Raw genomic sequence first — 27,790 nt, 5'->3', positions numbered from 1 at the left:
AGGGACCGGAAGATGGGATGGTTGTGGGTGTGGGTGAGAGAGAAGTTGTGGGGAGAGAAAAGTCACTGTAACCCAAAAGCTGTACTTTGGAAATTTATATTTATTAAATAAAAGATTAAAAAAAAAAAAAAGGTGCTCCCACCATGCCCAGCATGCATCATGGGACTTTCTGTAGTGTCACCTGTTACATGGTGAAATAGTCAGAAGCAGTGTTTTTATTTAGATCTCCTGGAACAACAAGAGCTTTTTATCTGTATTGACTCTTGGAAGTCTTGTCATCAAAAACAATAAAGAGTGTCCATTTACGTAACAGACTTTATCCAGGAACCAGGAAGGTTGTGTGGTACAAGACTGGATGGCAAACTTTTTCTCTAGTCATCGGGGTTAGAAAGTAGCTCTGCTTCTTTACACCGCTAATGAATTTAGCTTCGTTTGTGTTTTTATGCATCCTTATTTTACACCAGGGACACGGACTCCCTGAATCACGTGCCAGGATGGGTAGCATCACAGATGCCTATACAAAAATCCTTACAAGCAAATAAAGAGAGAACCTGCGGAGACGCTACTAAGTCTGCAATAGTGCGCGCCTCCGGATCTCACACGTGCCACGTTTACAGTTCCAAGTAGGCAGGTTTGCCGTGAAGAGGTGTTTCGTGGCGCGGGCTGCTGGGAACACTTTGTCTGAGGCCCCTGCCTGGGTCTTGTTGTGCCACGCAGGGACTTCTTGGAGTTCTGTGCACAAGGTGTGCTCATGGCCTCTGGTCCAAAGTGAATCACTTGCATTTAGCTGCAAGCCATTTTTCAGTTTGAAAACTCTGAACGCCTCATTGAGGACAGTACGTACAACATGTGCCAAGCCTCTGGTTTCAAAGTTCAGCTGTTTTGGAGTTATTTGACTGGACAAAAGGTCACAAGATAGCTTTCAGTGCTGGGAAAGTGTAATTTTCCATGTCTTTATGATGTTTTGAAATAGCTGAAGTGATTTTTCCCTAAAATTTCCATAGAGAAATAACACTTACCAGCGGTGTAAACTTGATATTGAGATGTCTTGGCAAAACATTTCAAAAATAACTCTCCCTCCTCCTCTCTGACCGATTCTCCAGCCTTGTCCTCAGTATGTCCCCCTGGGACGGGGGAACTCAAGGAGACCCCAGGTTAAAATCCAGACCTTTCACGTCTGGATTGAAAGCTTTAGCTTCTACGAGGTTTCTCAACTGTGACATCACACCAGAAACCTCACCACTATCATTTACTCCCAGGCGTGTGTTACCAAGCAGCTGGGCTCATTTCGCCAAATCCCTGAGGGGTCCGGGCCGTTCAGCCCTGACTGCGTGTGCTCCCCACCTCTCCTTGGGCCTGAAAGCATCCTTTCTTCTCCACACACAGCATTCTTTCTGGTCCCCCACCCGAGGACTGAGGACACCGTGTGTCTTCCAGATTTGCAGGATCCACGTCTGGACGCCACCAACGTCAGCTGTCAGTGTACACTGCCCTGTCTTTTGTGGGCTTCACGGGGGTGAAGGTTCCCCCTAGGACGGGCAAACAGCCTGAAGTAGGAGCAGGTACACCTGTTGAGCCCTGTCTTCCCCATTGGACTAGCTTTCCCAAGACACGGGTGAGTGGCCCTTTAGGGGGTCGCGTTTTTGAGACCCCTCCAGGGTTTGGATACACTATGCCTGTCCTTCCACGGGTCTGTCCTGCACCCCTGGGTCACCCCACAGACGACTGGGGGATTACCAACACCTAGGACTGATCTAATCCCCCCTACGTGTACAGTTTATGTTTTACGAGCGTCTTCTCTGACTCGTACAAGTGCGCTGAGCATCATTCTCTGCCCGGTCGGTCTCGCGTCGCTCCTGTGCTCACTGCCTTCCAGAGCCTGCTTGGCAGGTGCCTGATCCCCGACCCTGCGGTCTCCCGGGGGAAGCCGGGGCGCCGTCCTCTCACTCTGGACGGACCCGGTGCCCGGCGGCCACTTGTCCTATTCCCTAGGGCTCGCCCCCTCCCGTCGGTCTGGTCGGTCGCTCGCCTCCTCTCACTTAGGGAAGTCCGTCCAGTGGTCGCTCCCAGGCTCCGCCCGCCTCCCCCACGCCCCACCGTGCCGGAGTGTCCAGGGCCGGTCCTGGGCCTCGACCGGCTGGACGCGGGTCTGTCCCCGGCTCGTCTCCGGTTCCGTAGGAACTTTACTCCAGCCGGGAGCAGAGGGGCGGCGAGCGCGAGTGCCGGCGCGCGGCGCGCGGGCGACGGCGGCGGGCGCGGCGAGGGGGCCAGGGAAGCAGGGCGCGGGGCGGGGTGGGCGTGCGAGCGGGCCGGGGGCGTCGCGGGCCGCCCTGCCCTATAAGGGGCCGAGCCGCCTCCGCCGCCGGGCGGGTGCCGGGCGGACCGCGGCGGCGACGGCGGCGGCGACTGCGATTGGCTCAGGCGCCCCATCCGGGGACTGGGCTCGGCGCTGCTCGTTCGCCCTAAAGGTACCAATATGGCGGAGGTGAGCAGGGAAACCGGGCAGGAGCGGCCGGGCTGGAGCGGGCGCCCGGCGGCCCCCCGCGGCCCCCGGGCCGGCGTGGGCAGTCCGGGTCTCCTCCCGCGGCTCCCCGGGGGCCGGGGCTGCGGCGCGGGGGGCGCGGGGCGGCGACGGGCCGCGGCGGAGCCGGCCGGGGGGCGGGAGCGGGCGCGGGAGCGGTCTCCCTCCGGGACTAGGCCTCGGCGGCTCCGGCCCCGGCCCGGCCGGGCTGCGGGGCCGGGCGGGGGCGGCGGCCGGCGGCAGCGAGCCCCAGCCCGGGGACGGCGCCGTGCCGTGTCCCCGGCCGCTGACGCGGGCCGCCGGCGCCTCCGCGCCTCTTCCCGGGGCCGAGGTGGGTGGAAACCGGCCGAGCCCCCCCACTCCGCGACCGGATTGCAAAGCGGGGCGCGGGCTGCGCCACTGCCCTGCGGGAGGAGTGCGCCGCGCCCCCGGCCCTCCGCGCCCCGGCTTCGGCGCCGAGCGGCCGCACGCTCCACTTTGCCCCGGCCGTAGAGGCGAGCGGGATGCGCGGCCGCCGTGCTTCGCGGGAGAAGAGCGGGACTCCTGCCCCGCAGCCCCGCAGGTCCGAGAGTCCCTGGGGTAAAGCGAGCAGACCCAGACCGTCGACGCCCGCTGCGGGAGAGCGCCTCGACAGCCCCCGTGCCCTCCGGGCTGGGCGGGCGAAGCTGCGCTGGCCGCCCCCCGGGACCCGGGAGCTGGGGGGAGGGGGCGCGGCAGGAGCCCCTTGGCTGGAGCTCGCGGGAGCCGGGGGGCGCGCTGGCGGCCCAGACCGGGACTGAACGCCCTGGCAGGAGCCAACATCCCTGGGGTCGGGGGGCTGCGTCTCTGGACTTGACCGAAGGGCGGGGGTTGGGTGGGGGGGTCCTCACTTTGGTTTGGGGGTCGAGTGTCCGGTTCGAGCCGGCCTGCGTTCCCGGAAAGAGAATGGCCTCGGAGTTGGGGCTCCCGGGCCCCGAGGGGCGGTCGAGGTGCACCGAGGGCGAGTCCCTTCCTGGAAAAGGGTATTTTGGTTGCTACGAGTTGTCGGGGGCGGCGGCGAGCCGGGTGGGATGTGGGGAGACTGATGCTGCGAGTCTGCGAGTCTGGGTTTTGCTTCTGCTCTTTGTAACTTGCTGAGCTCCAAGAAGCGGCTTAGGAGTTGCGTGTTGGAGACCGGGCTGCGTCCCGGGTCTGCGAGCTTGTACACTGGGGACTGGGGGGAGGAAGGCGAGGCAGCCAAGAGGGGGCCCGAAAGGGGCCTGGAGCGAGCGGAGCCGAGCTGCGTCTTGCACTTTTGGCAGCGGCAGCGGCGGCGGAGCGCTCGCCCCGCCTCCCCTGCGCCCTGTTGCCTGCGCTGCCTCTTGCCTGGCCGCGCGATCTAACCTCAGGTTTTCTTCTCTCTCCTAGGCTTCTTTTGGAAGTTCGAGCCCAGGTTTGTCCTGTTTTCTTACTTCTTGGGTGACTCCCAGAGGGTAACGGGGGCTCCGAGCTCCGTTGTTAAAAGATCTCCCTCCTTTCCTTCCCCCAAGATGATCCCTTTTTTTCATCATTGGTTTCTAAGAGCTTCGGTGTGCATTTGGTTATTAGGTTGTTTCCTTTTTGCCCCTTGCAGGCTGGAAATAACCCTGCGAAAGAGCTGCTGGCCTACAAGAGTACTTTTAAGTTGTGTGTCTTTAATTTTCACTTGGTTTTTTTCCTCCAAGCCTGAAACAGCTAATCCCAAATCGACTTTCCAACAACTTCAGCAGTTTAGTTTAGATTTCCAAGGGGCTGCTTAGATTCATTGTTGGTTGTAACTCCCCGTGTCATTATTGTCATTTTCATAATTAAGAAATGCATTTGCATTGTGTTAAAGTTGAGAGGTGGGTAAAACTACCTTAAAGAAGGAATATCGAACTTGCAGTTGTGGCATGGGAAAGTGGTGATGGGGATATTGAGCGGAGACAGTGGCAGGTCGGTTAGTGCGGGTGTCCTCCCCTCCCTGAGTTCAGGAACCCCTGGCATGATTTGATGAAGGCATGAGCTGTGCACATAGGTAGAGTTACACAGTGTGGGGCTTGTGGAACCCCTGGAGTCAGAACAGGGAAAGGAGCTTTCTTCGCAGGTTAAAATGCAGAGATGGCTTTGTTTCAATGTCTCATCCCCTGGTAGCTCCCCTCTTGGCTGGCTGTTTCCCCTCTCTTAGTCTCCAGGAAAAGCTCTGTACTAGTCCAGCTCCCTGATTTTACAGTTGAAGAGATGGTTAATTACTGAGAGTCACCTAGCTGGTAGCTGGACTTGGGTGAGTTCTCACATCCGCACTACAACGTGTTGCCTAGGAATGGAATACTCTCTCCTTGCCACGTGACTTTTTGTATTTCGCCAACTTTCAAGATCTCATTTCAGGCATTATATAATAAATCAACACCAAGTTGAAGTTTGTGGCTATTTCAAAAATAGCTAAGTCTTCAGATTTAAAAATTATTTTTCAAAGTTCTTCTCATTTTTGAGACACATGTCTTCGTTTTACACGATTTAAGGAAAAGAATATGTACATGTTGTCACACATCTGGATGATAATAAAATTCTTCCATTTCTCAGCAGTGTCTGCTTAGAAGAAGTTGCCATATAAATGAAAAAAAACCAGCCATGTTTTTGATGTCTAAACACACTTTTAACCAGTTTCTAATCAGCCAATTTTAAAAGAAAAGTTCAGCACTGAAGGGACTCCCGGGGTCATTTCTGCCAACCCTGTGTGTTTTATACGTGGGTGACCGGAGCTAGACTCAGAAAGTGTGAATGACTTGCTTAGGTCTCAATAAGCCAGGAGCAGACCCTCACACCCTTCTGTTTCAGCTTTGATGCTTTGGCATCCCAGGGGGGTTTCCAGGACTTCCTCAAAAAAGAAAATTTATGAGGGTGGATGTTCTGTTTTTCTGTTTTCTCCATAATGAAAGTTTTGGCTTCGTTCAGTGTTTTGGTAATGATCGCACACTGTCCTCGAAAGCTTAAAATTTAAAAAATATTAAATCGCTTGACTAAAAACACGTCAAAGTTTTTATGCTGAATGTGCTTCCATTGACTTATTCCTTCCTCCACCCTCAGAGTCTGGTACTTCTTTGCTTTCCTGCTTGGGGAGGCACTGGTCTAATTGGCTGAGAGACTAATAGAACAAATGAAGAAAACCCCGGTTTTCATAAAATCTCTTTAATTATCAGGATTCTAGATTTTACTCATTTCTTCCCTGGCTTTTTGGTGTATCCAGTTGTCTTTGAATTTACTACTCAAAAGTATTGCAGTCTTCTAAACAAATGTGAATTAACTAATATAGCTTGCAATGGGCTGTGTCTTCCAAAACCTTTAGATAAGATTTTCTATATTCCCTTCACCTAATCTTAATCATTATTAAGTAATCCATTTTAATGCTGGGGAATTTGAAATACTATTACAGATATGTGAAGTGATGATGTGCTTTAACAACTGGATTTCTGTTTCACAGAAGTGTGTATTTGTTCTGTAAACCAGACTTTTTACTTGAGGGTTAGACGAAGGGTAAGATTTATGTTCTCTCCTGGAGTATAGCCTTAGTGTGTAGCAGATCTCGTCAGGTCTTCCGTTCATGGGAATTTAACCCTTCCGCTGTTTTGCTGTTGCTTTTCGACAAATGTGTTAAACTCAATGATAAGCAAGTTTGACTGCTTTTCTACAAGAACATTTATTTAATAAGACCATGCCATTTAAATCACTTTGGTGGTGTTAATGAGTTGTTTTCACATGGACTGGATCCCTTGTAAAAGTGTTTGTAAATTACTCTGCCTTGTTCTTTTGCTGATTTAGATATCTTTCCAGAACCACACTGTCTTGCTTTATAACCTGTAAAGTGTGTAGTAAATCCGTTTAATGAAACCTGCATATAAACATGAAAAGGGACTGGCAGAAGAACACAACTTTGGCTTTTCTTTTGTAAATAGCCTCATGAATGTGTAGAGTGACTCAGTCTGTTTCATTCCAGTTGGGTCTTTGTCTTCTGAGGATCATGATTTTGACCCCACTGCTGAGATGTTGGTCCATGACTATGATGATGAAAGAACTCTGGAAGAAGAGGAAATGATGGATGAGGGTAAAAACTTCAGTTCTGAAATTGAAGACTTAGAAAAGGTAAAAGGTTTACTTTAGTGTTTTAACATAAGCTTGTGGTAAAGGTTTCAAAATTCTGTTGTAAATTATGTTGCAGTCTACCTGAAGTAAAAATAGCACTAGCATCTTTTTTTGTCTAACTTTTGTAAAATGTCACTGATTTTTCTCACTGTTTTAAGGAGGAACTAAGTGCACGTGTGTTTAACCTAGTGTTTCAGCTTTTACTGGCACAGTGAAGAAAGTCTATCTAGTATTCCACAGGTGAGAAAATTGAGATGGACAAAGCTTAGTTCTATCCCTTGTGTCCTCCTATCCTGCTGAGGTTCAAACTTGAGTTTGACTAAGTACTGGAGTAGATATAGCGGGAAGTCTTTTCCCTCAAATAACTTACAATCCAGTAGAACACTGTTAAGAAAATCAAAGTTTTAGCTGTATTTTTTTTAAAGACTTATTCATTTATTTGAAAGGCAGAGTTACAGAGAAGCAGAGAGAGCGCGTGCTTCCATCCACTGGTTCACTCCCCAAATAGCCGCAACGGCCAGAGCTGGGCCTATCTGAAGCTAGGAGCAAGGAGTCAGGAGCTTCTTCTGGGTCTCCCAGAGGATGCAGGGGCCCAGGGACTTGGGCCATCTTCTACTGCTTTCCCTTAGCTGTATTTTCAAATGTAAATTAGTCGCATCACACCCTATGCCCTCCAATTATTTTTTTAAAAGTTGGCAGGACAGAGTGTAGTTTACAACCTTTTAAGCCCAGAGTCAATATAAATTCAAATAACTATTTTATACATGCATTTATATCAGGTCTGTAGAGACCTTCATAGGGGCCACCTTGAAAAGTTATAGGATTATACGTATCTATAAATTCACCTTATTTAAACATTTCTAATCAGCCCAGAATAACAAAGCTTTCGATAATACTGTTGACTGATACTAATCCTTTGAGTTCTCATACCTCTTTTTATTGAAAAAAGCAAAGCACATTCTTACATATCTCTGCATACTGTCTCTGTGAGGCAGGGGTACGGTATTACTGTGTTTCTTCCTTCGTGTTAACATACAGGGGAACAGAAGGCAGGCTTATTCTAGAAGATCTGAAATTTTCTGAACACATTGATTCATTCAACCAATTAATCCAACATTGTTGGAGTTAGATTTATTTTCTTTAAAAAAAATAGTTCTTATAAAACTGAATGGATTTGAGATAATAAAGCTGAAATTGTAATGAAATACTCAAGTGGTAGAAGAAGGAACGTCTTTTGCTTGTAGTTCCTTTTAGGAATGGTGATAAAAGGTTGCCTGTTTATGAGAAAACACGCCCCCAGATTTTGAGATTTGCCTTGACTGTATTCAGGCAATTCCTTCCTAGCTGAAGATAACTGAGAATTTCAGTCTGGCTAACATTATCTCCAACATTAGGAACTGTGGTAGGTCCTGGGACTGCAAAAGTGAGCAATTAGACAGTGTCCTCAGACTCCAGGAGTTCACAGTCCAGTGTGGAGTGAAAGTGGGCACCAAGATTTTTAACCTGAGGTTCTGAGAACCATGAAAGATAAGCAGTGAGAGGTACGGGGAAAGGGGTATGTATATTTAGTAAAAGGTGGAAGTTCAGGGCAAGCTTCTTCGCATCGACGCACTGCTCCCTGCAGGCCTGGGTCAGGACACTGCTGTGAGCGTGGGGCAGTGGTCCTAGGAGGTCTCTGAGTGTGCCTCCCTTGGTCTTGTTTGTCACTAAAGGTAGGGAGACAGCAGTCTGATCATAATGTGATAAAAGAAAACACTTGATGGAAATGTGTAAGACTGCATTTTCTTTTTAAAGATTAATTTATTTGGAAGGAAGAGTTAGAGAGGACAGAGAGATCTTCTGTCCACTGAGTCACTCCCCAGAGCTCACAAGGCCGGGAGCTGTCAACCTGGTGGAGCAGCTAGGACCCTACCCGGTGCCTGATGGGATGCTGGCGTTGTGCTGTGCCACAGTGCAGGCCCCCTTTGTTTTACTGTGTTCACTAAGTTACTGCTTGAGTGTGGATAATCTGGTAGAAGATTTGTGATCTGGTAAAAGTACTTTTTCAGATTTTAGGTTTTGTACTTTCAGATACTATATTAATAGCTACTTTGATCTGTGTATAGTTAGTTTTTCAAAGGAAACTGGAAGATGTAGAGAAGTATCAATAGCCAAGAGTTGCTAAGTTAGGTATTCACAGAAATCTCTAATCTCTGTATATATGATTTTCATTTTGCTCAGTAAATGCTAGCAGTGAAGTCTTGATTTTTAAATTTTTGTCACTGGATTTAGAGATTTTAGAAAAGTTGTAGGCCTTTGAATACATCTTCTCTGTCCATACGTGGACAGCCTTGTTTGTTGGCATTTTATCACACTCTTGGCAATTGGAAAGAAAAATAGAAATGACCTTTAAACAAATTCTGGAAGACCCAAGAGCTGTGTCTGCTTTCAGAAGGCTAACCCTTCTCACACTGAATAATGGACAAGAGGAGCTGTTTCTGCTAGTGACCGACTGCCCACTTCTGATCTGTGGTTCTTATCTGTAGTAAAGCGTAACTGTGGCGATATGGTCTCTAGTCTTCATTGCTGTTTAATGAAAGATGAAAATGAATTGAAGAAACAGTAGAAAGAGACACATAAAGAGTAAGCTCCGTTAAATTTTTAGAATATATTTCAAGTTATGTTTTGATTAGTTCTGTGTAGTTTAAAATTAAAATTGTATTCTCTTGATCTTTTATTATCGGAACAATGATTTAGGTATTGGTACATGTTAACAGTCTTAGGGGTATGATGCTAATGTTCACCTATAAAAATTATAAGTTTTATGCTCATAGTTAACTACATTTGACTGTCAATGGTAAATATAGCCTGTATTTCATATTAGTGCTTAGAAACTCTAGTATAACATGTGATAAGGAAAATAAGATGAAAGATACAGAATCAGGTGCTTATCCTAGCTCTTAGTACAGATGATGTATTCAGATTTTTGTTATTAGACATACCCAAAGGAAGTTTATGTCACATCTTTATATGCTTTAATTTATTCATATTACTTTTTTATTTAAGATTGATTTGTTTAAGAGGCAGTGTTTCAGACAGAGAGATCTTCCATCTGCTGGTTCACTCCCTAAATGGCCTCAGTGGCTAAAGATGGGCCAGGAGCTTCTTCTGGGTCTTTCACGTAGGTGCAGGGGCCCAAGCACGTGTGCCATCTTCTGCTGCTTTTTTTTTTTTTAGCAGAGAGCTGGATCGGAAATGGAACAGCTAGGGCTTGAACCAGTGCCCCTATGGGATGCCGGCACTGCAGGTGGGAAGCTTAACCTACTATGCCATGGTGCCGACCCTTTATTACTCCTTTTTGAGGGCTTATTTTAATTTAATAATTCTATGTTTAGATTTACAGCTTCTTTAAAAGCTCTTACTTTTTTATTTCTATATTTCCAAGTTTATTATAAAATTCCAAAAAAATTCAGAAAAGCATAAATGAGAACTTTTTTTCTTTTTTAAAGCATTTTTTAAAAAATTGTATTTTTTTGTATCCTCCACTGTAAGGTGTCACACAGGTGTTACATTAGTTATAAAATTGATTATGTACAAACGTTTGCATTCCCATTTGACCCATTCAGATGAGTATTGGCATTGCTTCCTTAGCACAGAGGCCTTGTTGATTGTGAGGTGTGCCATTCATTCAGACAGCATGGGTGGGGGCAAGGGAAATATGTATTCTGATAGTGGAGTATATCCCAGTGGTACTGGTGTGCATCATAGGCTCGAAGATGTTGCGGTGTTTTCCTTTTTACAAATGAAGAAATGGTGGTACAAGGGGTTAGGTGATTTGCCCGAGGTCATGGTTAGCAATGGTGGGTCCTCTGCCTCCAAATCTTGTACTGTAACTGCCATGAACCCTTTGACTTATAAAACAATACAGTTGCAAGTGTGACTAGACTGTGTCCCTTAGAAGTTAAAATAGGTTCAGCAAAATACCAAAGGAAAAAAAAATAAGAGAAAAATTCTCTTACCTGGGATAAAGTGCTGGATCAAACTTCTAAGCTGATCTAGCCTTCCATAGATCCTCAGAGATTTTGGATTTACTAATTCAATTCTGAAACATGGTTTTTACGCTTCAAAGGACTAAATGCTTTATTAATATGCTTTAGTAGAAAGCTTGTTTGTCAGGTGCTTCAGACAGTGGATTCACCTTTCCCAGTTTTGCTTCAAAAACTTTGCTACAGCTAATTTTTGTTTTCATACCAGCCCCCTCCAGAGAGCCTTTGTAGTGTCATCCTTTGAATTTATTAGTGCGGGTTCCACTCAGATGGTCATGCTTGGGTCTTTGTAGAGCAGTTAGGGATTTTCATCAGAGACTGCCTGAAAGCGCCTCTCTCTCTTACATATGCAGACTGAACTTCTGTATCGTTCTGTTATTTCCCAGAAGTATGCTGTGTCCCAGGTCAGGCCCTGGGTCCCATCCTTCCTGCCCTCGGTTTGTTCTCTCTCTCTTTTATTATTTTAACATAGACTTCTCCTCACACATTTCTCACATTTTGAGGAAATTCTCTCTTGACCCTGTATTGCTCTCTGTCATTTTCCTTTTACAGCCAAGTTTCGGAGACCTCTATGTACTTTCTTCCCTGCCATTTGGTCCTTGGCTAGGCTCCTTCCACTGCTCTGCAAGGTCTCCAGGAGTTCCTGATGGCCAGACGTAAAGAATTCTTCTCTTTTTTTTTATCTCGCTTGATTTTTCTTTGGTATTTGACCCAAATGAACATCCCTGCTATTTCCGTATTTGTGTCTTCTTGAGCTTGTGTAATTCTGCTTTCCCCTACTTTTTTTTTTTTTTTTTGAAGATTTATTTATTTTGAAAGCGTTACAGAGGAAGAGGATGAGAGAGAGAGAGAGATCTTCCATCCTTTGGTTCACTCCCCAGATGGCCACAATGGCCAGGGTTGGGCCAGGCCAAAGCCTGGAGCTTTGTGGGTGGGAGGGGCCCAAATACTTGGGCCATTTTCTGCTGCTTTTCCCAGGCCATTAGCAGGGAACTGCATCAGAAATAGAGTAGATGGGGGGCCGGCGCTGTGGCACAGCAGGTTAATGCCCTGGCCTGAAGTGCCAGCATCCCATATGGGCGCCAGTTCTGGTCCCGGCTGCTCCTCTTCCAATCTGGCGCTCTGCTATGGCCTGGGAAAGCAGTAGAAGATGGCCCAGTTCCTTGGGCCCCTGCACCCGTGTGGGAGACCTGGAGGAAACTCCTGGCTCCTGGCTTCAGATCAGTTCAGCTCCGGCCGTTGCAGCCTTCTGGAGAGTGAACCATCGACCTCTTTCTCTCTCTGCCTCTCCTTCTCTGTGTAACTCTGACTTTCAAATAAATAAATAAATAAATCTTAAAAAAAAAAAAAAAAAGAGTAGCTGGAACATGAACTGGTGCCCATATGGGAAGCCAGCATTGCAGGCAGTGACTTTACCTGCTATGCCACAGTGCCAGCCCTCACTTTCCCCTACTTCAACTCTGCTGTTTCCCTCTGTGTCTTACTTATATCCTCTTTTTTGCTTACCCATATTTTAACTGGTGTTTTCAAGGTTTTAGCTTTTGTTTTCTCACTGTTGCCCACTGCTTCAGCTTAAACTCATCGTTGCCGTCTCACCCTCGAGTTGATTGTCTGGTGTTTCTGTCTCATAGTGATGCTACAACTCTCCAACTTCTCAGACCAGAAACCTGGCATCCATTTAGACTCCTGTGTCACTTTCATTCCCTCTACCAAGTAAGTCAAGAACCAGACTCCCCCAGATTTCATTCAGATATTCCTTTTCTTAGTGCAGGCTGTAGTTCTGCTTCCCCCGGAACATAATGTCCAAAATGCAAAGCACGTTTTAGATTTTTTAGATATACCCCATTGCTGTTAGGGTCACAGTATACCTGAAAGTTCCTCTAATACTTCATTGATCCCCTCTGTACTCTCTGTGGATGAGCTCATCAACTCGGGTGGCTTTAAATACCATCTAACTAATGAATGCCAGATTTATATCTTTAGCCCAGCCTGATTCTTGGAGCTCCAGGCTCCTGGCCAACTTGACTTTTCTACTTGGATGTTTCTTAGTCCTGTCAAACTTAACTTGCGTCCTCTGCAGAACTCCCGACTGTTTTACTTTAAAAACCTCTTCTTCCTTTAGTCTTTTCTGTCTCAGTGAAAATGACTGCTCTAGGCTGTTGCTCAAATAGCCACCTGGGAGCTGCCCTTCTGTCTCTCTTGTTCCCACCTTGGGATATGGCTGCTCTAGGCAGTGTTCTCCACATTTGTATCACTGCCTAACCCAGCAAGAAGCTGTTGAAGCCATCTCCCTGCTTCCCTGTGTCTCTCCATGCCCTCCACCCACTTTGTCTTCGTGAAGCTACCCAGTGTTTTTAGAAGGAGTAATGACATGTCATTTGTACTCCTCAATGGCCTCCCCTTGCCCTGGCCATGCAGCTCTTTGTGCTCTGGTCCTGTCTTTGTTTCCGTTCTCCTCTCGAGTGAAGCGTGCCTCACTCTGCCGACCAAGCCTCCAGGAGGCCTCGTGTGTGTTACTTCCTTAGCCTGGACCTGGCCGCCTCATTCGCTGTCTCTCCCTTGTTGCCACATCAGACTGGTCCTCCAGTGGGCCTCAGCTCATTTCCTTTGCGCTTGTCATTGGCAGTTCTGTATTTGTGTGCTGTCAGGACTGCCTCGCCCCCTGCCAGTCTGTAAGCTCCCAGGGGCAGTGCCTGTGTTGTAGAGCAGCCAGCGTGGCGGCCTCCTGGCGCATGACGTGGACCACGTTTTGCTGGGACACAGCCCTCATCTGTCAAAGCCTCTTCCTCTTTCAAGAGGTTGCTCAGCCTTCGTCCGCTGTGTGTGCCTCAGTAGCCTGAACCATTATTCCTGGGCGTAGATCTTCTCTTCCCTGTATTCTAAATATATAGTGTCAGTTCCAAATCTGGGTGTCACAGCCTCCACATTGTGTTAGAATTGTTAACTAATCAGTTTCTCCACTAAGACTGAATTCCTTGAGAGCAGGGGTTTTCGTGTAAATTCTACTTTTAAATTCATAGCCAGTAGCACACAGCAGAGTAGAGCCCAGTGAGTCGAGGTGTTCCTTCAGTGCATTATGAGGGAGGGTTGCTGTCTCCCAGCTCAAAGAGGGAGTATGAAATGGAAAGGTTTGGGGCTGATGTTGTGACTTAGTTAAACCATGGCCTACAGTGCCAGCATCCCATATGGGCACTGGTTTGAGTCCCGGCTGCTCCACTTCCAATCCAGTTCCTGGCTAATGACCTGGGAAAGCAGAGGAAGATGGCCCAGACCCTTGGGTCCCTGCACCCACATGGAAGACCTGGGCAGAGTTCCAGGCTCCTGGTGTTGGTCTGGCCTAGTCCTGGCCATTTTGGGAGTGAATCAGCAGATGGAAGATCAGTCCCTCTCTGTCTCTTAGCCTTTCAAGTGAATAAAAGGAATCTTTAAAAAAAAAAAAAAGAAAGAAAGAAACAGGTTTTGGGAAAATACTCCTGACAGGTGGTTGGCCAGGGCTGCAGTGCAGACACCTGTTATATGGTGACCCATCTGAGCCAGAGCGGGTGGGCTGTGGAGAGGCTTGAAGTTTGGCTCTGGTCACCACCAAGGGCTTCTTTGCGTTGGGAGAAAAAAGTATTCATGGAGGTTTCCCTATGGAATAGACGCGCTGTGTCTGTTCTCACCCAGCTCACTTCGTGTGACTCCATTCCCAGAGCTGTCTGGCAGCCTAGCCAGAGTAGTTAACGTCGCCCACACCATTCAGCCAGTAAGAGAGTTGAAGGGCTGAGATTTGAACCCAGAACACAGCCTCAGTTTTTAAACCTGTAAGAAGGTGATAATGCAGCCTTCATCAGGTGATTGTTTAGAAACAAAAACTGGTATAAAGTAATGGATATCGTAGACTACAAAAAGGAAAATTATGCTTTGAACATTAATATATAAATATTGCCGGTGTTAATAAATGTTCAGCAAAGGCTGCCTACTAGGTATCCTCTGACTGACATGAAGAATAAACCAGGTAGTCAAATGTTCCTTCGTGGCAAGGAAACAAACTAATTTTCATGAAGTTTTTGGTTGATTAATTGGAAATGTTTTCAAGGCAAATCTTTATACGAACATGAAAGGTTAAAAAAAATAGTCTGCTCTAAAGAGCAGGTATTTGGGGAATTTTTTAAGAAGTGAAAAGATATTTGAAAATAAAAACTAAGATGTTAGTCTTTTGCTAATACACTATTTATAGTTCCAGGTGTTTAATCCTGGTTCTGACAATAGTTCAAAAAGAAAAATTATAACTTGGTTTTGATGATAGCTGTATGAATTTAAGGACATCTCAATTTATCCTCAGTTCAGTATGTGGTATCTACTGAGTTCTTGTTTCTGCCCTGGCTTGAATAGGAAGGAAATATGCCGCTGGAAGATTTACTGGCATTCTATGGCTACGAACCTGCAATTCCAGCAGTTGCAAACTCCAGTGCAAATAGCTCCCCAAGTGAACTTGCCGATGAATTACCAGATATGACACTAGACAAAGTAAGTACAAGCACCTTAAAGAAAAATTCAAGATCCATTATCACTGGCTGTTTTTATTAGTTTTCCTTCACTGAAAGCATTTTTAAAATCTGGAACATAAACTTCTTGGTGATCGTGGCTGTTATTTGGGTAATTGATTGAGAAATTGTTTTGCTTTGATCACAGTGTCTGAAGAGCAGTGGTAGCTGTGTGCTATTACATGCCTGAGTTCCCCGCCCCCACAGCTTTTTCTTCTTTCCTACATAGACACGTTTTATCTAAGCTTAATTTTTGCTTGATTTTTTTTGCTTCTGTAGACAAATGAATGTCTTGATTACTAAATCCTCGAGACATCTTCAGACCAAACCAGCTTAGGCATGGAATAGCCTGCTCTGGTAGTGCCAGCCGCCCAGGCCTTGGTGACTTGTCCTACACGGGCTGGTTGTGGGAGGCACAGTGCTTGCCCAGGGCAACCTGTGCAGCCACAACTCTGTTCTCAGAGCCCTGGGCAATTTCCTTTTGCCTTTCAGGTCTCAGATGGGGAGAGGGAGTGCAGCTTGGAGCCTCTTCCTATGAGTTCAGTTGTCGCCTTTTTCAGTCAGATGTGATAGCAGTGTGCCACAGAGCTCAGTGAGCATGCCCAGTCAGCAGTGTAGGGAGTCCTGCGGGCGTCCTGCCATGTGCTTCCTGGAGAGTTCATTCAGACAGGCGGCGAGCTATTCGTTATGTGGACTTTTTAAATGGTCACAAGAGGAGAATTTGGAGACTTTTGTTTTGTTTTACTTACTAATGGCAGGTAGTACATGTGTCAACTACATAGAAGTCAGATTATGTTTCTTAGAAATTCACTAGAAATTAGCCTGCAACTTCACAGTCAGCTTTTCATATACTCTATAATTAGGCAAGTTGTTATAAGGGTATAATAGCACTTCAGCTATTATTATTTATCATATATTGTTAAATATTATATGTAATTTAAACATAAAATGCTATTGAATTTACTTGTCTCAAAACTAGAGGGGTTTCCACTAGCTCTTACTTGTATTTGGGGTGGTAAGAAGCTCTTTGTCTTCGTTGATGGTATATAATCATCTCTAACTCTAGCACCACTTTGCTGTTCTTCCAGGAAGAAATAGCAAAGGATCTCTTGTCAGGCGACGATGAGGAAACTCAGTCTTCTGCAGATGATCTGATGCCGTCTGTGACTTCCCACGAAACTTCGGATTTCTTCCCTAGGCCTTTACGATGTAAGAAACCCAGTCATTACTAATTAATGTTAGTTGGCCGGCGCCGCTGCTCAATAGGCTAATCCTCCACCTGCGGCGCCGGCACACCGGGTTCTAGTCCCGGTCGGGGCGCCAGATTCTGTCCTGGTTGCCCCTCTTCCAGTCCAGCTCTCTGCTGTGGCCCGGGAGAGCAGTAAAGGATGGCCCAAGTGCTTGGGCCCTGCACCCACATGGGAGACCAGGAGAAGCACCTGGCTCCTGGCTTCGGATCAGCACGATGCGCTGGCCACAGCGTGCCAGCTGTGGTGGCCATTGGAGGGTAAACCAATGGCAAAAGGAAGACCTTTCTCTCTGTCTCTCTCACTGTCCACTCTGCCTGTCCAAACAAACAAAAAAACTAATTAATGTTAGCATCAATATTATAGTTTGAGTAGTTTTATTGTTTTAGTAGTTTGTGTCAGAACATTCTAAATGCTTTATATAGTTGAGATAAAATGCTACTGTAATCCGAGCAAAATCATAACCTTTTTATTGGGATAGAGGTTTACTAATACGCCATTTGAAAATTGAAATGTTTTCTTAGTTTTGCAAGGCTGTGTGTTTTCTTTCCCAAGACACACGTGTTGCTTTAGTAACCAGTATAATTCATGAAATTTTATAGAATTTTTTTGATTTCTGTTAGAAGGCCTTTGTTCTCCTGATTTGAAAATGTATCAGGGCTCACAAATTTTAGTGATTATTTAACTTTTTTTTTTCCCCTTTTAGTTCTTGGTGTTATTCCTTGGTGTTTATTGGTGGTGTTAAAAAAGTTTTGGACTGAGTAGTTTTTTATACACAGTCTCGCTTATTTTGGGGGGTATTTTTATGGAAGAAAAACTGTCAGCAAGCTCACATACACATGCCTAGGTATGTGAGCAAACACAATTTGATGAGCGTGGTCTGCAACTGTGTGTGTGTGTCTCCTTCTGGATCAGTGTCATCACAGTGCCATTGCCTTTGTTTCTAAGGTGACCAGATAGTTGACTTGACTTCTTAAACTATCCTGTCAGCACACCATAATAATTATAATTATAAAGATACTACATGTTTTATTAGGCTTTACACTGTCTCATTTTTAAAAAATATTTACTATTTATTTGAAAGGCAGTTACAGAGGCGGGGGAGGGGGAGTAGTCAGAGAGTTCTTCCATCTGCTGGTTCACTCCCCAGATGGCTGCAATGGCTGGTGGTGGGCCCATCCAAAGCTAGGAGTCAGGAGTTTCCTCTGAGTCTCCCACATGGGTGCAGGGGTCCAAACACTTGGGCCATCTTTCACTGCTTTCCCAGGTGCATTAGCAGGGAGCTGGATCAGAAGTGGAGCAGCTGGGACATGAACCCGCGCCCATGTGGGATGCAGGCTCCGTGGGCAGCAGCTTAACCCGCTGTGCCACAGTGCCAGCCCCTACACTGTCTCATTTTGACTAGAGTTAATTGTGAGAATAGTGCAGAAAGAAGCTTTAGTATATTTATGTTGATTTCATTTATTTAACTAATTTTTGTAAAATACTACAGACATTCTCTCAGGAGCTAAAAAAATAGGCACTAAAAACCTTTTCAATCTTATTTTAAGCTAATACTACATACGATGGCGATAAGGAATCAGAGGTTGAAGATGTTGAAACAGACAGTGGTAACTCACCTGAAGATTTGAGGAAGGTAAGTTTAGGGTAGTAGACCATTTGGACTAAAGTGATTTTAAAAATGTTTCTGAAATGATTACGATAATTTTCTTATGGCAAGATATACTTTGTTTTGAGTTGTAGTAACTGATTAATGATTTGGGAATTTTTAAAAATATTTTTTATAATCTGTTTTTTTACTTCTCAATTTCCCTGTAGGAAATAATGATTGGTTTACAATATCAAGCAGAGATTCCCCCTTATCTTGGAGAGTATGATGGTAATGAGAAAGGTAAGGACAGCTTTGGATTTTGATGTTTGGTAGGCCAGCTTACCACTTAATACATTTATTTAAATACCTGATTATTTAAGCAGCCTTGGCAATATGAAGATAATTTGGGGCCAGAGAAGCTTCTTGAGTCAGGATATTTAAGTCTGACTTTAGGAAAAATGTTGTCACATTAACCAAGAGAATCAGAGTCATCCTGCCCTCCGTGCCAGGCACACACACGGCACTTCCTAGCCAGAATGTTCAGTGCTGGTTAAAACAGTGGAGGGCTTCTCAGGTTCAGCATGTGGCCCACAGCCACGTGGAAGCAGTAGTTTCATTTGCTGATACAGTGAGAATGTTAAGGAAGACATCCTGTGGGAAAAACACTCTTGAGGAAAAGAAGGACTAGAAGGAATTTTCTGGCACTGGCCCTGCAAGAGCCGGAGGTGGAATATAAAGGTTCTGATCCTTTTTCCAAGGACACCGCTCCTTACCTGTGATCAGTTTTTCCTCACAGCTTCTGTTAGGCTCCAGGTGTAGGTGGTTCTGAAAGTCTGGAGAGGTAAGGTAGTAGGAAATAAAAATGCAGCTATATTTTCCCAGCTGAACTCAGGAGTCAAGTAGGTTTGGAATAGTTCCATAGGCATTTGGCCTTGTCCCTAATTGGTTTGTCTCTGTGAAGTAACAATGGCAAAAGCAGCATAACCCACTCAATTCCCACCCCCCCACCCCCACCCCGCCACCATTTAAAGGAAGGAGGGGTGGGTACTTGCTGCGGTGGTTGAGACCCTGCCTGGGACACCTGTATCTCATCCTAGGGCACCGTCTTCTGAGTCCTGGCTCTGCTCCTGGTTTCAGCGGCCTATAATGTGCACCCAGGGAGGCAGCAGGGGACGGCTCAAGGAACTGGGTTCCTGTCACTCACGTGGAAGATGCAGATGGCGTCTCCAGCTCCCCCCTTCAGTCTGGCCCAGTCCGTTGTTACAGGCATCTGGGGAGTGAACCAGTGAATAGGAGATTTCTGTCTGTCTCTACCTCTCAAATAAATAAATAAATAAAAAATTGTAAAAACAGTAATGGAGGACTGACTGCCATGGGGTCATTAACCTTGGCACCACTAGCAACACCGTGTTTCTGAACTGCTTCCAAAGTGGTGGAGGCCAGTTGTCCCAGAGGAAGCAGACAGTAGCTGATGACCTTCAGCTGCCACACACACCTTCAAGGTCTAGTATTTGCTTGATTGCCACAGGTCCGTGGGTCAGACGTGACAGCGGTAATCACTCTGAACAATTCTGGAGGGAGGGTATACCTTTCCTATCTTTGAGGGAATAAACCCAAACTATTTTTACCTATTTCAGTTGTAACCAAAGAGCAAAGAAACTGGTGCCAGAAACTACTCTGTATTCAAAGTCAGTCTTACTGCTTCATGGGCACACTTAATTTTTAACTTTCCTGTTAAGTGGGAATGATAATGTCTACCTCATATACTTGTGAGCGTAAGCCATTTATCAGGGCCCTTAGTACTTAATGAGCTCTCAATAAATTGTTAGTTATATTTAATATAATTCATTTATTTATTTTTCTAATATTTATTTTACTTATTTGAAAGGCAGAGTTAGAGAGAGGCAGAGGCAGAGAGATGGAAGTCTTCCATCTGCTGATTCACTCCACAAATGGCCTGAATGGTCAGGGCTGAGCCAGAAGGAAGCCGGGAGCCAGGAGCCAGGAGCTTCATCTGGGTTGTACAGGTCCAAGCACTTGGGCCATCCTCCACTGCTTTCCCAGGTGCATTAGCAGGGAGCTGGGTTGGAAGTGGAGAAACCCGGACTCAAATGGCAGCCATATGGGGATGCCAGTGTTGCAGGTGGCAGCTTCACCTGGAACACCACAGCACCGGCCCTATGTTTAGTATTTATTATGTACTTGAGAAGTGTGTTGCACGTGAAATACTGAGATAAATACTTGTGGCATCTGGACTGCTTTATGGTATAAATAAAAGCTGTAAAGTGTAGAGTGTGTTAATAAAATATGAACTTTGCTTTAATAATGTTTCATTCATTCTAAGTCTCAGTAAGATTGTGAAAAGTTTAGTTCTCTTACTTATTTCCCTTTCTTTCCAGAAACCTCCCAAGAGAGGTTCACTTAATCTGCTTCCTGCCTTAAATAAAAATTCTCCTTTTGGGAAGACATCAATAAAGGGAAAATGGGACTTTCTTAGGTATTTCATTATTACCAGATAGTTTGGCTTTTATTTGTTTGCAGTTTTTAATCTGCAGACAGTTTACAGAACAATGTAGGGAATTTAAGAGAAAATACCAGTGAAGTCTTACACTTTTTTTTTTTTACCTGTTTATTATAAGATCTAACACACACACACACCACACACAACACACACACACACACACTCTTCTGTATGTGGGGTTTTACGTTAGCCTTTGCTGGGCATGGAAACCTTCTGATTTCTCAATAAATCCAACCACTAAAAAAGCTACTTCCTCTGGCTGCTAAAACCCCTGGCCCATGTGACTTTTTTTTTTTTTTTTTTTTTTTCAGATTTATTTATTTATTTATTTATTTGAAAGTCAGAATTAAAGGCGGGGGAGGTATCTGGATCGGAAGTCAGCAGCCGGAACTTGAACTGACACCCATATGGGATACAGGCACTGCAGGCAGCGGCTTGACCCACTACACCACAGTGCCGGCCCTGAGCCCATATTACTGTTAAAAACATTTTTTGTTTTAAAGCTAGTGAAGGCTCCACTTGATAGACAATTAAATTAGTGGTATACTCAGTTGTCCCAGTGGATAGCATTCTATTAAGGAACAAGAACAGTTAATGTCCATTTTTCAGTGTGTTCAATCTGTTTAATATGCTGATGGGATTTTCTTTATCAGTGTATGAAAATGAAGACCAGTTACTTTGGCGTCCAGATGTGGTTTTGGAGAGCAAAGTAAAGGAGTACCTTGTTGAGACCTCATTAAGAACTGGAAATGAAAAAGTAATGGATAAGATTGCTGCAGGAACACACACAAGGGACAATGAACAGGTATGCTTACTTCAACTTATGTTGAAACAACAGCTAACCTTAAGTATCTTCTCGATTTCCTGTATTTAATTCAAGTATTTCTTACGTGTAAATTGGATAATTCCTTTTTGGATTCATTTTTTGAATTTGCAAAATACAAGTACTGGTTTTTAAAGAAAGCATAATCCTGAGACCTCAAGGTGAACAACTTTGCGTAGTTTTGTCTTTTCTTTTGGTCTTTTTTCTACATATATATACAAGTTTTCCTTTAGATACCATTTTATATCCTTTTTTTTTTTTTTTTTAACTTTTATTTAATGAATATAAATTTCCAAAGTACAGCTTATGGGTTACAATGGCTTCCCCCCTCCCATAACTTCCCTCCCACCTGCAACCCTCCCCTTTCCCGCTCCCTTTCCCCTTCCATTCACATAAAGATTCATTTTCAATTCTCTTTATATACAGAAGATCAGTTTAGTACATATTAGGTAAAGATTTCAACAGTTTGCCCATATAGCAACATAAAGTGAAAAAACTACCATTGGAGTACTAATTATAGCATTAAATAACAATGTACAGCACATTAAAGACAGAGATCCTACATAATAGTTTTTTAAAAAAATTAATTTTCTATGCCATTTCCAATTTAACACCAGGTTGTTTTTTTATTTCCAATTCTCTTTATATACAGATCGATTCAGTATATAATTAGTGAAGACCTCATCAGTTTGAACCCACACAGAAACACAAAGTATAAAAAATACTGTTTCAGTACTAGTTATAGCATCACTTCACATTAGACAACACGTTAAGGACAGATCCCACATGGGGTGTAAGTACACAGTGACTCCTGTTGCTGACTTAACAATTTGACACTCCTGTTCATGGCGTCAGTAATCTCCCTAGGCTCTAGTCATGAGTTGCCATGGCTATGGAAGCCTTTAAAGTCCGCTGACTTTGATCTTATTCCGATAGGGTCATAGTCAAAGTGGAAGTTCTCTCCTCCCTTCGGAGAAAGGTACCTCCTTCTTTGATGGCCCCGTTCTTTCCACTGGGATCTCACTCACAGAGATCATTCATTTAGGTCTTTTTTTTTTTTTTTCCATGATATCTTGGCTTTCCATGCCTACTATACTCTTCATGGGCTCTTCAGCCAGATCCGATTGCCATTTTATATCCTTTTCATCACTTAATATTTTCCTTTGCGATTGAGAATTCTCTAATGGTCTCATTCTTGACGACTGTATGTTCCATCCTTTCCTTATAATATCACTTATTTAAACATTGTCTCTGTGGCTGGAATTTTAGATTTCATGCTGCAGGTGTTTGAATTGTTCCTTCTTTAGGAAGTGATAAAAGGTAACGTGTTAAGATACTGGGTATTTGATTGAGGAGCATTTGTCAAGCATGTACCGTACCTGGAGCTGCAGAGTACTCTTTAGTTCCTGTAAGGTGCCGGGATTGTGGGTGTCGCCTATTAAGGGTTTTTGAACGTCCCTAGTTTTGCCTCTCTGACGTCATTTTACCCCTTTCCATATCTTCTCTCTGTGTCCCCGACCTCTGTAGTCACGACTAATGAGTACCCAGAAGTAGGTAGACTCAAACTTTAATTCCAGGTCACATAGAATAACAAAGAAGTCATAATAGCTTATCTTTTTTTTTTGTCTTTTGATAGATAGAGTTAGACAGTGATAGAGAGAGACAGAAAGAAAGTTATAGACAGTGAGAAACAGAGAAAGGTCTGCCTTCCATTGGTTCACCCCCCAAATGGCTACTAAGACCGGCGCACCGTGCCGTTCCGAAGCCAGAAACCAGGTGCTTCCTCCTGGTCTCCCACGCGGGTGCAGGGCCCAAACACTTGGGCCATCCTCCACTGCCTTCCCAGGCCACAGCAGAGAGCTGGACAGGAAGAGGAGCATCTGGGACAGAACTGGCGCCCCAACCGGGACTAGAACCCCGAGTACCGGTGCCACAGGTGGAGGATTAGCCTAGTGAGCCGCGGCACTTGCCCGTAATAGCTTATCTTAAAAGTAGTTTTGTCAGCTACCAAAAAGAAATCCTGTTGGATTTTTGTATTGAGTGTGTGTGTTTGTGAGATTTAATGGCATTATAGGTGGAATTTCTATTATATTTATAGTTGTATATTGTTGATGTTGAGAAATAGCAGTTATTTTAAAATTTATTTTATCTTAAGTTACTGAAACTTTATTTCATTTTTTAGTTTCTCAGGTTTTCTAGTTTCAAAAAATTTATCAATATTACTTTTAATTGAAAAATTATAATTTCATTTATGGGGTAGTTTTCTAGCTTAAGGTCATTATTAAGTTGTAGTTTTGTTTCTTCCTTGCCATTAATATTGCTCTTATTACTGCTATATAGCTTAACCCCTTAGCTATAACTCTCAAAGACATTTGGCAATAATAATAACTTTGAGCCTGCTTTTGATGGAAATAATACATCTAAGTTTTTACATTAAGAATAATACTGGTCCTTGGTTTAATATAGGCTATTTTCATTGTAGCAAGGCAGTATGCATCTATTTAAAACTATTACAGTTTTTGTTCTTTTAAAATTAGGAAGGAATAATTAATCAGGTGTTTTTTTAGCAGCTGTTGAGATGACTATTTCTGATGTAATCTATTATGTACTAAAATTGTTTCTAAAGTTTGCCTCACAACTTTCATGGCAAGTTTGATAATCATTACTAAACTTTCAGTACAGTTCTGTCTGCCTCTATTCATTATACTCATAATTCTAAACAGATTGAAAAGGAAGAAATTATAATTTAAGAAACGATACCTTTCATAGTAGAATTACCTGAGGCCGTAATAAAGCCCCAGTCACTGAAGCGCCCATTCTTTTCCAGGCCTGGTGATATTCCCTTTCATCAGAACTAACGACAGAGGAAATGACATCAGCAGACAGACTGTAATTCTAATTTCTCCCAATTAGAATTGAAAATGGGGAAATTTCCCAGTTCAGAAAGGCCTAACAATTTAAAAAAATGAAAAAATAAAGAGTCAGGAATGATACTGGTGGAGCCGCTGTGGTGGTGCAGCAGGTTAAACCACCTTTTGTGTGCTGGTTCGAGTCCTGGCTGCTCTACTTCCAATCCAGTTCCTTACTAATGTGCCTGGGAAGGTAGCAGAAGATGGCTCAAGTATTTGGGTCCCTGTCATCCACATGAGAGACCAGGCTAGAGTTCCAGGTTCCTGGCTTTGGCCTGGCCCAGCCAAGCCCCAGCTGTTGTGGCCATTTGGGGAGTGAACCACCAGATGTAAGATCTCTCTGACTCCCTCTGTCCCCCTCTCCCTCTCCCTCCCTCTCCTTCTCTCTGTAACTCTCCCTTTCAAATAAATAAATAGATCTTTAAAAAAAAAAAAAAGTGGTATTAATAGCTGGCTTCTGAGAGGCGGAATGAAGGTGAGCAGACTCACGGATTAGCAGTCCGTCCGCAGGATGCTCGTGTAGACTGACTCCCCGGGTGCACTTGCCCTCAGGTGGCCTGAAAGCAGCAAGCATTTCAGCCAGTACTTGTCAGGACTCTTACTGGGTACTTGTGTTTTTAAAATACTGCTGGATATGAACTTGGGTAATTTTTACTGAGTAGTTTTCCCTCTCAATCTCCTAGGCTTTATATGAACTTCTCAAGTGTAACCATAATATAAAAGAAGCAATTGAAAGGTACTGCTGCAATGGAAAGGCATCTCAAGGTAAGGAACACAGGTTCAAGAGAGGGAAGTAATGGGATGGTCATTGGGGATCAGAATAAGCTAAGTATCAAAAAGGACAGAGTAAACTTATAACACTTTTTTAAGATCTGCGTTCATCTTCATAGCAAATAATTTTTTTCCTTTTCTTGCCCTCTCTTTTTAGATGTACCAGAGATTGTCCAAATGCAAATTAGTTAGCCCCTTGTCACCTCCACTTTCTTGAAGAAATAGTTATAAAACAAAGCAGAGGCTGGCGCTGTGGCTTAACAGGCTAATCCTCTGCCTTGCGGCACCGGCACACCGGGTTCTAGTCCTGGTTGGGGCGCCGGATTCTATCCCGGTTGCCCCTCTTCCAGGCCAGCTCTCTGCTATGGCCCGGGAAGGCAGTAGAGGATGGCCCAAGTCCTTGGGCCCTGCACCCGCATGGGAGACCAGGAGAAGCACCTGGCTCCTGGCTTTGGATCAGCGCAATGAGCCGGCCGCAGCGGCCATTGGAGGGTGAACCAACAGCAAAAAGGAAGACCTTTCTCTCTGTCTCTCTCTCTCACTATCCACTCTGCCTGTCAAAAAAAAAAAGCAGAGCCCAGGGATGACAGTGTATCCAAAGTAATTTTAAAAGAATGATTTTATGCCTTCATTGGAAAAAAAGTTATTTTTTTCTTTTTCTTTTTAACCAGACAGGAAATGAAAAGGAGATTAAAGATTAAAAAAAGAAATATGTATAATATATTCCATTAAATTTATTGCGAGTGATATATTTTTAGTAGTCATATAATAACACTTTTACAATGCTTCGATTTTGTTTTATCTATGCCTGGAAAATGATTAACTTATTGCAAGGTTTTTGTCACTTTTGTTTTCATTAACACTACAGAGTGAAAATAATAGTAATACATAAATGGTTTAGAAAAATATAAAACTGAAAATAGTACATTTAAAGTTACAGGCTGAAATAGTCTATTGAGATGTTTTCCCTTATGTAAACTGATTCTTTGAAAAATTATTTCAATCTCTCAAAACTAAAAAACTAACTTCCTTAGTTCAACCTATTCATACCTTTATTTTAAATTTAAAAAAAGATTTACTTATTTATTTGAAAGGCAGAGTTAACAGAGAGAAAGAAGGAGAGAGAGAGAAAGAGAGGTTTTCCATCTGCTGATTCACTCCCCAAATGGCCATAACAGCCAGAGCTGGGTCAGGCCAAAGCTAGAAGCCAGGAGCTTCTTCTGGGTGCAGGGGCCCAAGCACTTGGGCCATCTTCTGCTATTTCCCAGACCTATCAGCAGGGAGCTGGATCAGAAGTGGAGCAGCTGGGTCTACAACTGGTGCCCATGTGGGATGCTTAAGTCTATGCTGTTACTCTTGGAAGACCTTCCAGGTCACTGCCCCAAGCAAATTTTGAATTCCTCAACATTAACATCTGGGAAGTTTAATGGGGTTTAGTATTTTGAGAGCATGGACTGTCTCTTTTATGTTCCCAGATGTGTTTTTAACTTTAAATATATGTGCATTGATTATACTTTACTTATGATCTCTAATTAAAGAACTTATGGATTTGAGGTAAGATCAAAATAAGGCATTTTTCCCCATAAATAAAACAGCCCCCCCACAGCTAGAAGTAGTGTGTACTCATTGTTAAGAACACAGGCAAGATTTGTGGGGGAAATGTTAAATTCTTATTCCTAAATACAGAAGAAAAATGTTTATATTTTTGTATTCTAGATTTTTTGATAAGATTTATAATATGGATACTTTGGCACATTGAAATTTCCCATATACAGAATGTATGTGTGTGTGTGTGTGCACAGTGTGTTTATTGTGTTTTACAAAAAGGACAACATACTGAAAATCAGTGATTCATGTAAGAGTTTTGATGCCAATAAATGTTGTTTTAAATGTTTTTTAGAAGGAATGACTGCATGGACGGAGGAAGAATGCCGAAGCTTTGAACATGCACTCATGCTTTTTGGAAAAGATTTTCATCTTATACAGAAGAACAAGGTAAATTAGGCAGATTAATACAGAGATTTGCCTACTAGTTACCATGAATATAAGCAACTAACTTATAATCGATTTGAGTAGGAAAAAAAGCAAAACCTTGTTAATGTTCTTCAACCATTAGCATTCCTGATATCACTCTAAACACGACTGGAATTTGTTCACAAATGCCACACAGCCTGCTCAAGGGATGGCTGATAGTATACTCATGTATCATTTGACATAGTTATCCATGGAAATTGTGTTTACTGTATTTTTCAGGAAGTCATACACTTCTACATTTTTTTCTTTTTAAATTTATTTCTTTGAAAGGCAGAGTTACAGAGCAAGAGGACAAAACAGAGAGAGAGGAAGAGAAAGATCGATCTTCTCCCTTGCTCGTTCACTCCCCAATGGCTGCAGCGGCCAGGACTGGGCCAGGCCATAGCTTGGCGCCAGGAGCTTTCCTCTGCTGCTTTCTCAGGTCATTAGCAGGGAGCTAGATCAGAAGTGGAGCAGCCAGGACTCAAACTCGGTGCCCGTATGGGATGCCAGTGTCACAGGTGGCAGCTTTGCCTGCTATACCACCCCCTGCATTTTTCTTGATTCTCATGTCTTTCCAAGCTATTCAGACAGTTGTGGCCTCGAAAATGTTTTCCTTCAGCTGTGAGATCTATAATTGCTGAAAGAAAAATGTGCCTGGGAAAGCAGGGCCCCTGCACCTACATGGGAGACCCAGAGGAAGGTCCTGGCTTCAGACTGGCTCAGC

General features: G+C 44.1%; 1 protein-coding gene across 3 annotated transcripts in view; it reads left to right on the top strand.

Annotated features, from left to right (window-relative positions):
* Positions 1-2,403: 2,403 nt before the first annotated feature.
* Positions 2,404-27,790, top strand: part of MIER3 (MIER family member 3) — a 34,158-nt gene continuing 8,771 nt past the window's right edge. The window contains exons 1-10 of one of the 3 annotated variants that reach the window (XM_062211996.1): positions 2,404-2,485; positions 3,908-3,932; positions 6,492-6,637; positions 15,037-15,171; positions 16,277-16,397; positions 17,986-18,071; positions 18,254-18,326; positions 21,201-21,352; positions 24,963-25,044; positions 26,951-27,045. In XM_062211996.1, coding sequence (XP_062067980.1) covers positions 2,477-2,485; positions 3,908-3,932; positions 6,492-6,637; positions 15,037-15,171; positions 16,277-16,397; positions 17,986-18,071; positions 18,254-18,326; positions 21,201-21,352; positions 24,963-25,044; positions 26,951-27,045 — 924 coding nt within the window. In that variant the 5' untranslated portion in view covers positions 2,404-2,476. Of the gene's footprint in view, positions 2,486-3,907; positions 3,933-6,491; positions 6,638-8,988; positions 9,260-12,293; positions 12,376-15,036; positions 15,172-16,276; positions 16,398-17,985; positions 18,072-18,253; positions 18,327-21,200; positions 21,353-24,962; positions 25,045-26,950; positions 27,046-27,790 lie in introns of those variants that run through there. The other 2 variants (XM_062211997.1, XM_062211998.1) reach the window with 2 other exon arrangements.

The sequence above is a fragment of the Lepus europaeus genome, chromosome 15, assembly GCF_033115175.1.
Source record: "Lepus europaeus isolate LE1 chromosome 15, mLepTim1.pri, whole genome shotgun sequence".
Lineage (NCBI taxonomy): Eukaryota > Metazoa > Chordata > Mammalia > Lagomorpha > Leporidae > Lepus > Lepus europaeus.
The sequence above is the reverse complement of the archived record's forward strand: the minus strand, read 5'-3'. Positions and strand labels throughout refer to the sequence as shown.